The sequence below is a fragment of the Brachypodium distachyon genome, chromosome 1 (assembly GCF_000005505.3).
Source record: "Brachypodium distachyon strain Bd21 chromosome 1, Brachypodium_distachyon_v3.0, whole genome shotgun sequence".
Classification (NCBI taxonomy): Eukaryota; Viridiplantae; Streptophyta; class Magnoliopsida; order Poales; family Poaceae; genus Brachypodium; species Brachypodium distachyon.
The window spans coordinates 70,413,932-70,425,880 of NC_016131.3; the positions used below are offsets into that span (position 1 = coordinate 70,413,932).

The following is an 11,949-nucleotide window of genomic DNA, read 5'->3' on the forward strand; positions in this document are numbered from 1 at the left end:
CTCTTTCTTCCTAGCTCCTCCCACCGATAGGTCACACACTTTAAGACCAAAACCCATTCTTGTGAACCCTAGTGTTTTTGGAAAGAAAAAAAAAGGTTTGTAATACAGGTGGTCCATCCAGCCTAAAATGCAGGACCGACCGGCCAACACTTGACCACTTGTCTAGTTGCATCATGTCACGTCCGTCGCTCGAGTCGTCCATTGTACCGGTTCCGTGTCACGTCACCCGGTAAGCTTTGTTCATATAAGTACTCTACGTGCATTTCCCTCCCTCGGTGACCAACCAACCACACGTGAACGAAAAACCCGAGTGAAAAAGTACGCAGCCAACAATGTGCGGCGGCGCCATCCTAGCAGAGCTGACCCCGCCGCCGGCGCGCGGTGGTGGTGCGTCGAAGCCGGTCGGCGCCAAGGGCCAAGTCTGGCCGGTGAGCTCCAAGAAGGAAGGCGGCACGAACAAGACGCGCCACGGCAGCGTCGTCGACGACTTCGAGGCTGCCTTCGAAGGCTTCCACGACGACTTCCCTGTCCTGTTCGCATCCAAGCCTGCCTTCTCCCCAGGTACTGACAACTGAACAAGTTCTGAGGTTTGGACTCAACGGAAGACTGATTTTCCTTCCGCATGCAGTCCATGGCGATTCCGGGCGCGCCCGCGAGGCACAGGCGGCGGCAAGCTGCAGGAAGAAGAAGCGCGTCCGGGGCCTCCACGGCATCCGGCAGCGGCCGTGGGGCAAGTGGGCGGCGGAGATCCGCGACCCGCACAAGGGCGCCCGCGTCTGGCTCGGCACGTACGACACCGCCGACGAGGCCGCCCGGGCCTACGACGTCGCCGCCCGCCGCCTCCGCGGCAGCAATGCCAAGCTCAACTTCCCTGCCGCGCCAGGCCGTGCGCGCCCACGCTGCGGAACCGCGCCGAAACCGCGACGCCCCACTACTGCGCAGACGGCGTGCTTCTCTGCTATTACTGCCGCAGCAGCAGCACGCGCCCAGGAGATCGAGCAAGAGCTGATGCCAATGCCATATTTCGACGTGGACGCGTTCCTCGACCTGGCCGCCTCCGTGGCCGAGCTGCCGCCGGTTATAATCGGGAGCTCCTTCGCCGACAGCGCCGGCGGTGCGGCCACGCGGGGGTTCGCCGACGAGCTGGAGTTCGACCCGTTCATGCTGTGTGAGCTCCCCTGGTCAGAATCGGACACATGCGAATCCATCGAAGGACTCTTCGCCGGGGACGCTGTGCAGGATGCCGGCGGCGTGAACACTGGCATGGACAGCGTCAGCCTCTGGAGCTTCGACGAGTTCCCCATGGACGCCGCCGCTTTCTGACGTCGCGCTCGCAGACAAGGGCCACTTCATGATTACTTGTTACTGATTGAATTATGTTGTACTGCTTGAGTTTGCCCGTCAGATTCCGTGTCTGTAGTATACACTGTACTGCCCCGCCGCCTGATCAAACTGTATCGTACTTTCGTAGTGTTCGTCAACAGTCCTATGATCGAGTCGGTCATGTTTTCGATGCTTGTGATTGTGAATACTAGTACCAGATAAGTTTGTGAACCTGGTCGTCTAGTCTAGTGTATATGTGTCACCTAGTCATCCTGTCATGTTGAGTTGGTTATGTAAGAAGACCATGATTTGCTGGATTCAGTTAAGCCTACAATTCTGGATGTCTAAACGTACAAAATTTCTCCACTGTGCAGTTAATATTATTTTTCTAGAATTATAAATACCGCAAGAAGTTTTGCAAACACCTGACCTGACGAAGTCCAGAAAACACTTGCCATGTTGGAGCTCGCGAACAATCCTCTCTTCTTCATCCATGATTTTGCAATAGCAGTTTTCCAAATGGATGCGAAAACCGTCTTGTAAAGCGGTGGGCATAAGAGGCTGCAGCTGGTTTTCATGCGCTGCTGAATGACACTCCATTTTTTAAGCTACAAGTTGCACATCTTGCTCTTATAATTCTTGTCGAGAGGTGGCTACGACAGCGACTTGGCTACATTCCAATTTAAGTTGGGTTGCAGGATTCTCAAGCAAAGATAGAGAAACTTAATTATAAGTGGAAGCAGAAGCCAAGGCAAGTTATCCATTCAAGAAAATTAAATAAAATAGCAAAGGTGCTTGTGTCTTCAGACTTTTCGTTGTTTATTATTGGCAAGTTGAGGGCCATGCCGATATCATTCAGAACAAAATATATGCTATCTAATCTTTCCTTCAGAAAATTATTAATCGCACGGATGCCGGCAAGTGCATGATTTGCACGGCATGATGGACCAATTTTGTGGCTCATGATTCTTCATAAAAGATTCGATCTGCCATATACACTTCCCAGTGATATAGACAATCGTCCGGGTTTCAGTTTCCAAATAAGGATGGCTAAGGATGGCTACTTGCTGTACCTGTATGCTGGAGAAATTTTCATGAGCAATTGTGCATCCTAAGGAACACTACAGGGTCAGTACAAGAGAGAGAACGATCAGTATCAGTATCACCTCTTCTTTCCCTTGGATTATTACTATTTGGCCATGTGAATGCCTCTAAATCCCTCTCTAACCAAGGATTGTCAAAGATGGTTTTTGAAAAAGATCTTGATTCGGTTATGCGCATTCAGAAGACACTGGCTCTGTGCAAGATTTTGTTACTCGATAGACCACATGCACAAACTAATGAAAAAAAGAAGCAGAACAAAAAACAAGAGATGAGGTGCTGATGAATGATGATCACTTACATGTATGTAAAAACAAAGATGCATGGACCTTGCAAAATCACCTCCTGTTTTTTGAAGCAATGCACTCAAAGGATAGACCAGGCTTCGAAGATCATCACTTCATCCAGACTGCATACAGAGATGGGACCATGGACCAAGCAGGAAACTGACAAGAGCAAATGAGGAATGCATCACTTGAGTTGGGATGCTATAAGTAGGAATGTGTGTGTATGATGGCCTAAAACGGAAAAGAGTTTCTGATCCTTTCTGTAAATTAATGAGCACAGTTGGAGTGTAGTATTATAGTACACAGTACTACCCATTGACACTGTACAGGAGTAGCAAACCCAGGGTGCTCACAAGCAGGCTGTGGGCTGAAAAGAGCCCATGGTATTCCTTGACTTATCATGTCGTGTTTTTGAACAAGCATCCTGATTTTTTTCTTCCTGCAAGTAGCCCAAATGTAAGTACAGAAGGGTAGATATGCGATATCCGAACTTAAGTTGTACACCAACGCATTTTGGACAGTAATATTTTGCAGCGCAGGTCCTCTCCACGCAGCGCACGGATAATCGAGGGACTAAAGTAACAAACTTACACGAACCCGAAAACCCTTCTCCACCCGTTACCTCCCCCCTCCTCTGCGCCGCCACTCCTCTCCTCTATCGCGGCTCCCACCCAGGGTTTGTCGATCTAGCTAGCGTTAGTGTTCCCCTAGACCGGCGACCATGGCGAACGAGCAGGCCGCGGAGACGTACACGGTGGAGGAGCTCGTGTCCGTGAACCCCTACAACCCTGACATCCTCAATGACCTCGAGATCTTTGTCAACGAGCAGGTGAACCCTAGCCCTGCTGTGCGGTTACCCCTGTTTGTTCCGTTCGTTTAGTTGGTATAAATTGGTAGGGCTCAGCCTGCCGGTTTTATGGTTTGTTGTGGTAAAAGCAATCTCTGTTTCGTGGCGAAATTAGGTGGTCGGTGGTGTGCTATATTGTGCGGCTTTGTCAGATGGAAGTCACTCGTAGCAATACAGACTAGAAATTTAGGGTACCTGACCCCAAAAACGTGTTCATAATTTGTCAGCAATGGTGGATGGATGGAGAGATGGTCTTTGAATTATTAGATACGTGGCTAGTGATCAGGATTTCGCAGTATTGAGCTTATTTGCACATGATACACATAGAACACACTTGATTTATTGATACACTTATTGCTCGGCCTGTGAATTCACAGGAACATGTTTGACAAATCTGGTTTTAGGTTTTGTGGTATTGTGCACTAGTATTCAAGCATGCCTTTTTACTATTAGGTATGACATGTTTTTATCCTTTCAGATTAATAATATGTCTTTTCTTCTATTAGGTTTCCTCTCAAACATATAACCTGGACGCAAATCTCAGCCTTCTTCGCCTTTACCAGGTAATGATGACATGTATATGAAATCTTGTTAACCAGATTATTGCTTCATTGTACGCTACTTAATGACTAATTCCCTATTGCAGTTTGAGCCAGACAGGTTGAGCGTACAAATTGTAGCCCGCATATTGATTAAGGTCAGAGAATAAGAATGGTTACATCAGTTCTTCTAATTCCACCTTTGTGTATCCACTCCCTAACTGTTGAGCTCTGTACATGTTGTTTTGTTGACAGGCGCTCATGGCAATGCCAGCCCCTGACTTCAGCCTATGCTTATTCTTAATTCCTGAACATGTGGTATGACAAATATATTCTGCTTTCCTGTGTCCCTTTGGAATCTATATTCACCCTCTGTACATATTATGTTTCCCGAACAATTGCAATTAAGCATTCAACTTGCAACATCCATGATTAAGGGTGTTGAGTTATGTACTTATGTTTGAATGCTCATTGATCTATTTGTCATTGAAGTTGGTCGTTATGTTAACCTTGAAAATGTATACCAGATCTGTAAACTTGGATATGCAGTCTTTGTAACAACCTGCAGACTTGTAGATGTATGAATGAACATCTTTATACTCAGTATACTCTCATTTGGATATCAATGTATCGTGCAAACCAATATTTGTTTTGACTTGGAGTATCCCTTGCTGTTTTTGAAACATTGAAATTTTGCACAATACAAATTAGTCTTGCACATGTTCAAGATGTTAGACTTCTTCCTGTTGCCTTTTAGTTGTGCATCTTTTAATTCATTTTTGTTGGGTCTCCTGAAATATTCTGCTGTCATTTGAAGTTGACTTGTATGCTGTTATTTTAGCAAATGGAGGAGCAGTTCAAGACGTTGATAGTTCTCTCTCACTATCTGGAGGTACATACTTGGACTAAGTGACTGTTGTATAAATGTCCGTGAACTAGCGTGTATTGAATATTGGCTGCTAACCTTAATTAATCGCCTTACAGACTGGCAGGTTCCGTCAGTTTTGGGATGAGGCATCAAAGAACCGTAACTTATTAGAAGTTGTTCCAGGTATTTATTTTCTCAAGACATTAAAACCATTGCTGATCATATTTTGTAAAGAGAACCTGTTGCGAGTAACTGTACTATGTGTAATGTCCATATAGGATTCCTTGGAAGAGTTTTGAATCATGTCAGTATTGCATTTCATTTTCTGTCATCAGACTTGGCTGTGAATTATGCAGTACAGCTTTTCTACCTCACTACATTTTCTGAAGCTTATTTCTGCGGAACTTGTTTTACTGTTAGGGCCTGTTTGGGAGATAGGTATTCCTTGGTAATACCGGTTTCCCAAATAGCCCCTAGCCTTTGACTCTTCAGTATGTATTTGCATGGCGTATTCATCCCAAACAAATAATTGTGTGCTTGTCCCGTTGTCCGTTCAATAGGTGCCTGGTGTTCCCTTATGATCTAGACGTCTTACGTTGTTAACTTCACCTCTCCTTTTGTTGTTTCTTTCACTTGAAAAAGGGTGCCTGCATGTTAAATTTTTGTAAAATTCTAACTGGAAACTGCTATGGATTTTTTTTTGTCCTTTGTTTGTGTTCAGTTTGATGCTGTAAACCTAAATATGATTTTTACTGGCATAACGAGTTCTTTTTGCAGGTTTTGAGCAGGCAATCCAAACCTATGCGATTCATGTTCTCTCCTTGACATACCAGAAAGTTCCTAGACCTGTTCTTGCAGAGGTAAAAACTGTCTTCTTATTAATTATTAAGTATGGAAGTCCTCCAAGCTGCATTGGCTTTCTTACGAGCTTGTTCTTAAGCATGCCAGTTCAAGCATATATATTAGATGATAGCAATATTTTCTTTATATATGAACTAAAAACAGATCATCATCAGCCAAATTATGCTGCTTATCCAATAGTGGTGATTGTTTCTTGCTGATGTTAAAATCATGCACATCTCTTTTCAGGCCATCAACATTGAAGGTCTTGCGTTGGACAAGTTTATTGAGTATCATGCTGCAAACTCGGGCTGGATGATTGAGAAGGGTGCCCGTTCCCAGCTGATCGTCCTTCCGCGCAACGAGTTCAATCACCCTGAACTTAAGAAGAACACAGCCGACACTGTTCCGTTCGAGCACATAACTCGCATATTCCCCCTCTTGAGCTGATTCAGTAATCATGATGGAATTGACAACTAGCACTTCTGTGATCTTGGTTGCACCCAGACCTCCCTCCGGAGGGTTTCATAGAACTTGAGCGCGGCAAAAAAAGCTAGTGTTGGCACTTGTATTTTCTCTTATATCATGTACTGCATTTTGATGTTTTGGGAATATCGGATGCACCTATTTAGCTAAATGAGTATTGCCAACGAATATACTTTTAGTAGCGACATATATATTTCCAAGTTGTGTTTGCTTTGCATTACTGTCAATATGCTAATTTCCTGCATTCGTGAGAGCACAGCTTTGCACATCAGTTACATATTTTGGTCTCAGCACAAAATTTGTCCCCAATTTGTCATGATGATGCCTGCAAGCAGCAGGAGAATCCATATGCAGCTTCTTGGGTATTACACTGGAATTTCATCAATCTCTTGTTGAATTCATTTTGGCTCGTTAATGCTTAATCCACCTCTTCCGTTCCAATAAAATCCACGACCTGTTACATAGGTTCATGTATCATTGTCATAGCCTCATAAATCTTCAAACCAAATGACAGAATATATGTTCGCGTCTCGCGATACATATTCTGTCACTGATAAAATAAACTGGGCAAAAAAAAAAGAGCAAATTCACGAGAGAAGAGGGAAAGATGGCCACTTCGGGCCGGACTATAGGAGGCCCAAAAGCATGGCTGGGGATTAGGGTTTAGAGGCGCCGTCCCCTCCCCGTCTGCCCCTTATCGCCGCCAGTCCCAGACCACCGATCACTCTCCTTGCCCCTCCTCTCCTTCGCGGGCGCCACCCAGACGCGCTCGCGTCCGGATCAACCATGGCGGCAGCTGCTGGAGAATCCCCGCGGGCAATGTCGCAGCGCGAGCAGGACATACAGATGATGCTCGCCGCCGACGTCCACCTCGGCACCAAGAACTGCGACTTCCAGATGGAGCGCTACGTCTTCAAGCGCCGCTCGGATGGTACGTGCCAACTCACGCCCTGCCATGGATATGTGAAGTACTAGAGCACTTGCCCTGTTTTACGGTCAGGTATCCTTCGATCTAGCTTTACCTAGGTATAATCCGACTTGCCGTTGAACTCTATAACTATTTCTGCATCATGATCATAACGACGGCCTTATTTTCTAAGTTGATATGCTTCGGATCATGCCACCTAGCGTCGTAATTTCGTTCCACCTTATTGCAAGAGATGCTGCTTCTGTTTTCTTGTTCTCAGATGAACTGTTGAATTTTATTTGTCCGTTGTTAATTTGTAGGTATCTACATCATCAACCTTGGCAAGACATGGGAGAAGCTCCAGCTCGCGGCAAGGGTCATCGTCGCCATCGAGAACCCCCAGGACATCATCGTCCAGTCTGCCCGCCCCTACGGCCAACGCGCCGTCCTCAAGTTCGCGCAGCACACCGGCGCGAATGCAATCGCTGGAAGGCATACCCCTGGTACCTTCACCAACCAGATGCAGACCTCCTTCAGCGAGCCCCGCCTGCTTATCCTCACCGACCCAAGAACCGATCACCAGGTGGGGCGAATTGCCATGACAAAGTAGAACCCTTGTGCGTTATATGTTTATATGATGATGAGTGATGTTTTCTGCTGAATTACGTGCAGCCAATCAAGGAGTCTGCTCTGGGAAACATCCCAACCATTGCCTTCTGTGACACTGACTCTCCCATGCGATATGTTGACATCGGCATCCCAGCAAACAACAAGGGGAGGAACAGCATTGGGTGCCTGTTCTGGCTCTTGGCCAGGATGGTTTTGCAGATGAGGGGCACTATCCTACCTGGGCACAAGTGGGATGTCATGGTACGTTGGCTTATTTATCATTTTGAAATCTTAGTTGAAATGTGTTGCTTGTGGATAGTTTTGTATCGAGTACTAACTAGTTGAACTTGATTGCACTTTGCAGGTTGATCTATTTTTCTACAGGGACCCTGAGGAAGCAAAGGAGCAGGAGGAGGAAGCTGCTGCGGCCCCAGAGTATACTGCAATCACTGATTACCCAGCAGCTGGTCAATGGGGAGGTGATTGGCCCGCTGATGCTGCTGCACCCCTGGCTGCTGGTGGTGCTGAGTGGCCCCTTGCTCAAGGTCTGTATTGTCGTTCTCCTTTCTTGAAAGGTCCTTACTTGTATGTAAACTATTATAGACCTTAATTCTGTTTGGTGATGTGAGTTTGCCACCATTTAAATTAGGTATCCTTTGGCCAAAGTCATTTCATATTATGGCTGCCTGTTTCTTGTCGTGAGTTTGCAATTCGTGTGTTCAGAGAAAACCACAATGCTGATTCTTGCATCTTGCAAGCGCTAGATGTTTGCATCTTGCAAACGCTAGATGTTCCATTGTTTCTGATTCTTTTTTGGTTGTGCTTAATTCCAGCTCCTCAGGCTGTTGCTGATGGGTGGGATCAAGCAGGAGCACCTGCTGTGGCTGTGGAAGGTGTCGCTCCCCCCCTGGTGCCCGCTACTGGCTGGGACCCAGCAGCACAACCTGCTGCTCAAGGCTGGGACTAGACTAAGTTTTACTTTGAGATGTCTTGGCAGCTTAAAGCTCATGTTTTGTGAGGTATGAAATTTCTAAAATCAGATCCGATCTACTATCTACTCTATGAACATACATGGTTTAGGATTTTCTAGATGCACCTGGTGTTTATCTCTGTTATGGAGCTCAGATGGAGAGATCTTTGAAAGATGTGTTATAACTTGGCTTTCATTCTGTTGGTCCTTCAGTTTTGTAGTTCTTATAATGTCTTCATGTAAATGTGTAACAGCTTTTATGTTGCAGTTTAGTTTGGGAAATTAGATATGATTGTGTTGGTATCGTAAACTTCCTGGTTCATCAAAAGTTATTTTTCAGTTGGGTAGTTTTGCATTTTCTCTGGGGCATGTTTGCCCAGTTGAATCGCATAACCACTTCACATGTACTCCTTGGCTGATTCACAAAAAAAAGGTACTCCTTGGCTTAGCATGTTAGTTCTGGTCTGGTTGCCGGCCTTATAATCCCTTCCTCTGACAGCCAGACTGCTCATTTCTGTCTACTATTTGGGCGTTCAATAGCATTTGCGTTAGTTTGACACACTGGGCATACGCGGCCGACACACCGGGCCGTTTTGGGCTCTGGATTTCAGCCCACAGCCTTTGCGTAAGGTAAACATATATGATAAAACATTTATACCCTGAAAATGATTACTTTACTAATTTATTCATTTTAATGTTAAAATTTAAGTTTTTATGAGTTTTAGGCCAGGCTTGGTATGGAGCTTGGCCCGGCCTAGGGTAGGCCAGGTATAGCTGAAATGCGTTTTCAAGCATCCATGTAAGCGTCCTTGCCGGACCCACAAAACAAATATAAGCATTTCTGCCTACTTGCAATTTCAAAAGTAAAGCTAGCAACAACAAAATATGTTAGTAGAACATTCTTGTAAGTTGAAGCGGCTTCACGGTTTGGTAAATTGAGCCATAGAGGGTTCATTACTATATATGTAGGGGGCTCCAAGTTGGAGCACTGCGTTAGAGGGTTCGTTACTACATGTGTTAGATGTGTTAGATGAGCATTGGGAGCAATATCATCCATGTGTGTTTCCATTTCTTACATAGTTACATGTACATCCTGCACATATGGACACATTTATGCATACGCAATCGATGCATTACCAATGTTGGATTTATCACTCATCCTTTCCATCCATCAGTCGCTTGTCGTGAAGTCTTGAAAGAAACTGACGCATTTTTAGCCGTCCACGCATAGCATCCACGTCCATCACCTATAGTTGCAAACAACAATGCCAGCAACGTGCCAGACATGTTAGAGTATTCTTGTAAGCTAAGCCTCGAATGATGCTAATCTAAGGAGGGGGCGCTGAGAGGTCGATTGTAGGCCATAGAAGAGACTCATCGGTTTCAGTATGGGTCTCCAAGTTAGAGCATTATTTTCTATATGTGTTTCCTTTTCTTGTTTGTTCTTCACGCACATGTATGTAGACGCCTGACGGCTGCGCTGCATCCGTGCTCCATGTATCACTCACTTCACCTTTCCAGCCATCACTCACTTTGTCGTGGCGCGGCGCGGCGCGGTGAACTGACCCCCACCGGCTGTGTCGTGGCGCGGTGAACGGAACTGACCCCACTGGCTATGTAACGACGCGGCATGGTGAACGAAACTGACACATTTTCTAGCCGTCCAAGTAAGCAACCCCACACGCCAGCTGCGATCACAAACAACAATGCCGGCGTCAGGAACACCATACAGGAGCGTCCACAACAAACACCACGCACACACGCACACAACATGCCAAAGAGCTTGCTATACGCGTGCGTAGGGTGCGTGCTTCTTCTCGGTATATCAGCACACATTCTCTCCATCTCCTCCTACTCAAGACTCCAACCCATCCACAGATCCACCGCACAGGCGCCGATGGACAGGAAGGACTCGTGGAGCGCCGAGGAGGACGCCAAGCTGACAACCATGGTCCAGAAGTACGGGGCGGAGCGCTGGAGCCCGGCCGTGGACCGCCGCCCCTTCACCGCCGAGGAGCACACCCTCATCGCCAACGCGCAGTCACTCCGCGACAACATGTGGGTCGACATCGCTTGCGGCCTCAACAGCGGCCGCACCGACAACTCCGTCAAGAACCACTGGAACTCCAACCACCGCAAATCCCAGCACGAAGCCTGAGCTGCCACCGCAGCGCAGTTCGCCCATACTAATGCCGCTGGTTCTGCCTCGGCTACTGATGCTGCTGCCACGCCACAGAATAATTCGCAGGTTTGGGGAAAAGGAAAAGCGGTGGTGATTGACTTGGAAGATGACCAGGTGGAAGCCGACGTCAAGGTCCACAACGAGCTGCCGCCGGCCAAGCGGCAACGCGTGAGTAACGGAGGAGGCTCTGCTGCCAGTGGTGGTGGGGACGATGATGCGTGGCTCACGCTTAGCCTGGGCTTGCCCCAGCAGCCCGTGCCCAAGCAAGAACCAATGGTGCCAGTGGCAACAGAGGCGCCGATCATGGCGGCGATGCGGGAGATGGTGAGGGAGGAGGTGGATTTGCAGGTAGCGCAGCTCGCGTCCTCGGTCTTCATGGGCGCCTTTGCTGGCGCCGCCCGTCGCCTCTAGAATCTAGTTAATAATCTCCTATCGTTTGTTTCTGTCTGTGTGATTTTCAGATGGAAAGAACTCCCGTTGAATAATGTGAGTCACATTGTGACCTGAATAAATTGATTTGTGTGGGAACTTCCATTTGTGTGTTATATGTGCTTGTGCTTCGGTTAAATTTATTTACAAGTAAATTGCGCCGGCAGATTAGATACCATGCAAACATGGCATAGCGAATAGCAAATTAGCAATCGTGCCTAGATCTCAACTGCAGAGCAGAAATTTTCCTCCAGCATATCCTCTTTTATGTGAGGCCATGTTTACAAACATATACAGGTAAACCGCCGTCCAAAACCAATGCAGGTAGCATGTTTGTATCGGTACCATATTTACAGGAGCAGTTCTTTCTCTTTTTGCAAAACATTTTCTGGGTTCTTTATATTTTTCCTAAAGAAAACAAAACATAAACTGTCCAGCTGAGCAAACAATTAATCACATGTATATATTTCACCTATTATTGCCTCCAACTATATATGGCCAGTTCTTGACCATAGACCATAGTAATTGAATCCTGCACCCCGACCAAACCAAGCCAGCATG

General features: G+C 46.6%; 4 protein-coding genes across 5 annotated transcripts; all 4 read left to right on the forward strand.

The window, feature by feature from the left end:
* Positions 1-258: 258 nt before the first annotated feature.
* On the forward strand, positions 259-1,657 carry LOC100826410 (ethylene-responsive transcription factor 1). The gene is made up of 2 exons (XM_024458042.1): positions 259-561; positions 629-1,657. Exons 1-2 carry the CDS (start codon positions 333-335, stop codon positions 1,321-1,323), a joined length of 924 nt encoding a protein of 307 aa, XP_024313810.1. The 5' UTR covers positions 259-332; the 3' UTR covers positions 1,324-1,657.
* Positions 1,658-3,285: 1,628 nt separating this feature from the next.
* Positions 3,286-6,511, forward strand: LOC100831772 (eukaryotic translation initiation factor 3 subunit K). The gene is made up of 8 exons (XM_003558608.4): positions 3,286-3,540; positions 4,065-4,121; positions 4,205-4,255; positions 4,353-4,415; positions 4,939-4,989; positions 5,082-5,148; positions 5,743-5,825; positions 6,055-6,511. The coding sequence occupies exons 1-8, from the start codon at positions 3,433-3,435 to the stop codon at positions 6,253-6,255; spliced, it is 681 nt and encodes a 226-aa protein (XP_003558656.1). The 5' UTR covers positions 3,286-3,432; the 3' UTR covers positions 6,256-6,511.
* A 429-nt stretch (positions 6,512-6,940) lies between these two features.
* On the forward strand, positions 6,941-11,504 carry LOC100832279 (40S ribosomal protein SA). 2 transcript variants are annotated; one of them, XR_730055.3, is made up of 6 exons: positions 6,941-7,222; positions 7,519-7,781; positions 7,871-8,068; positions 8,172-8,352; positions 8,641-8,826; positions 10,656-11,504. XR_730055.3 is itself a non-coding variant. In XM_003558610.4 (5 exons), the coding sequence occupies exons 1-5, from the start codon at positions 7,078-7,080 to the stop codon at positions 8,772-8,774; spliced, it is 921 nt and encodes a 306-aa protein (XP_003558658.1). In that variant the 5' UTR covers positions 6,941-7,077; the 3' UTR covers positions 8,775-9,087. The 2 variants fall into 2 exon arrangements, 1 of the variants encoding a protein (XP_003558658.1); XM_003558610.4 differs by lacking the exon at positions 10,656-11,504 and having other exon boundaries at positions 8,641-9,087.
* Positions 10,675-11,370, forward strand: LOC104582414 (transcription factor MYB64-like). The gene is made up of 2 exons (XM_010231938.1): positions 10,675-10,929; positions 11,026-11,370. The coding sequence occupies exons 1-2, from the start codon at positions 10,675-10,677 to the stop codon at positions 11,368-11,370; spliced, it is 600 nt and encodes a 199-aa protein (XP_010230240.1).
* Positions 11,505-11,949: the final 445 nt, after the last annotated feature.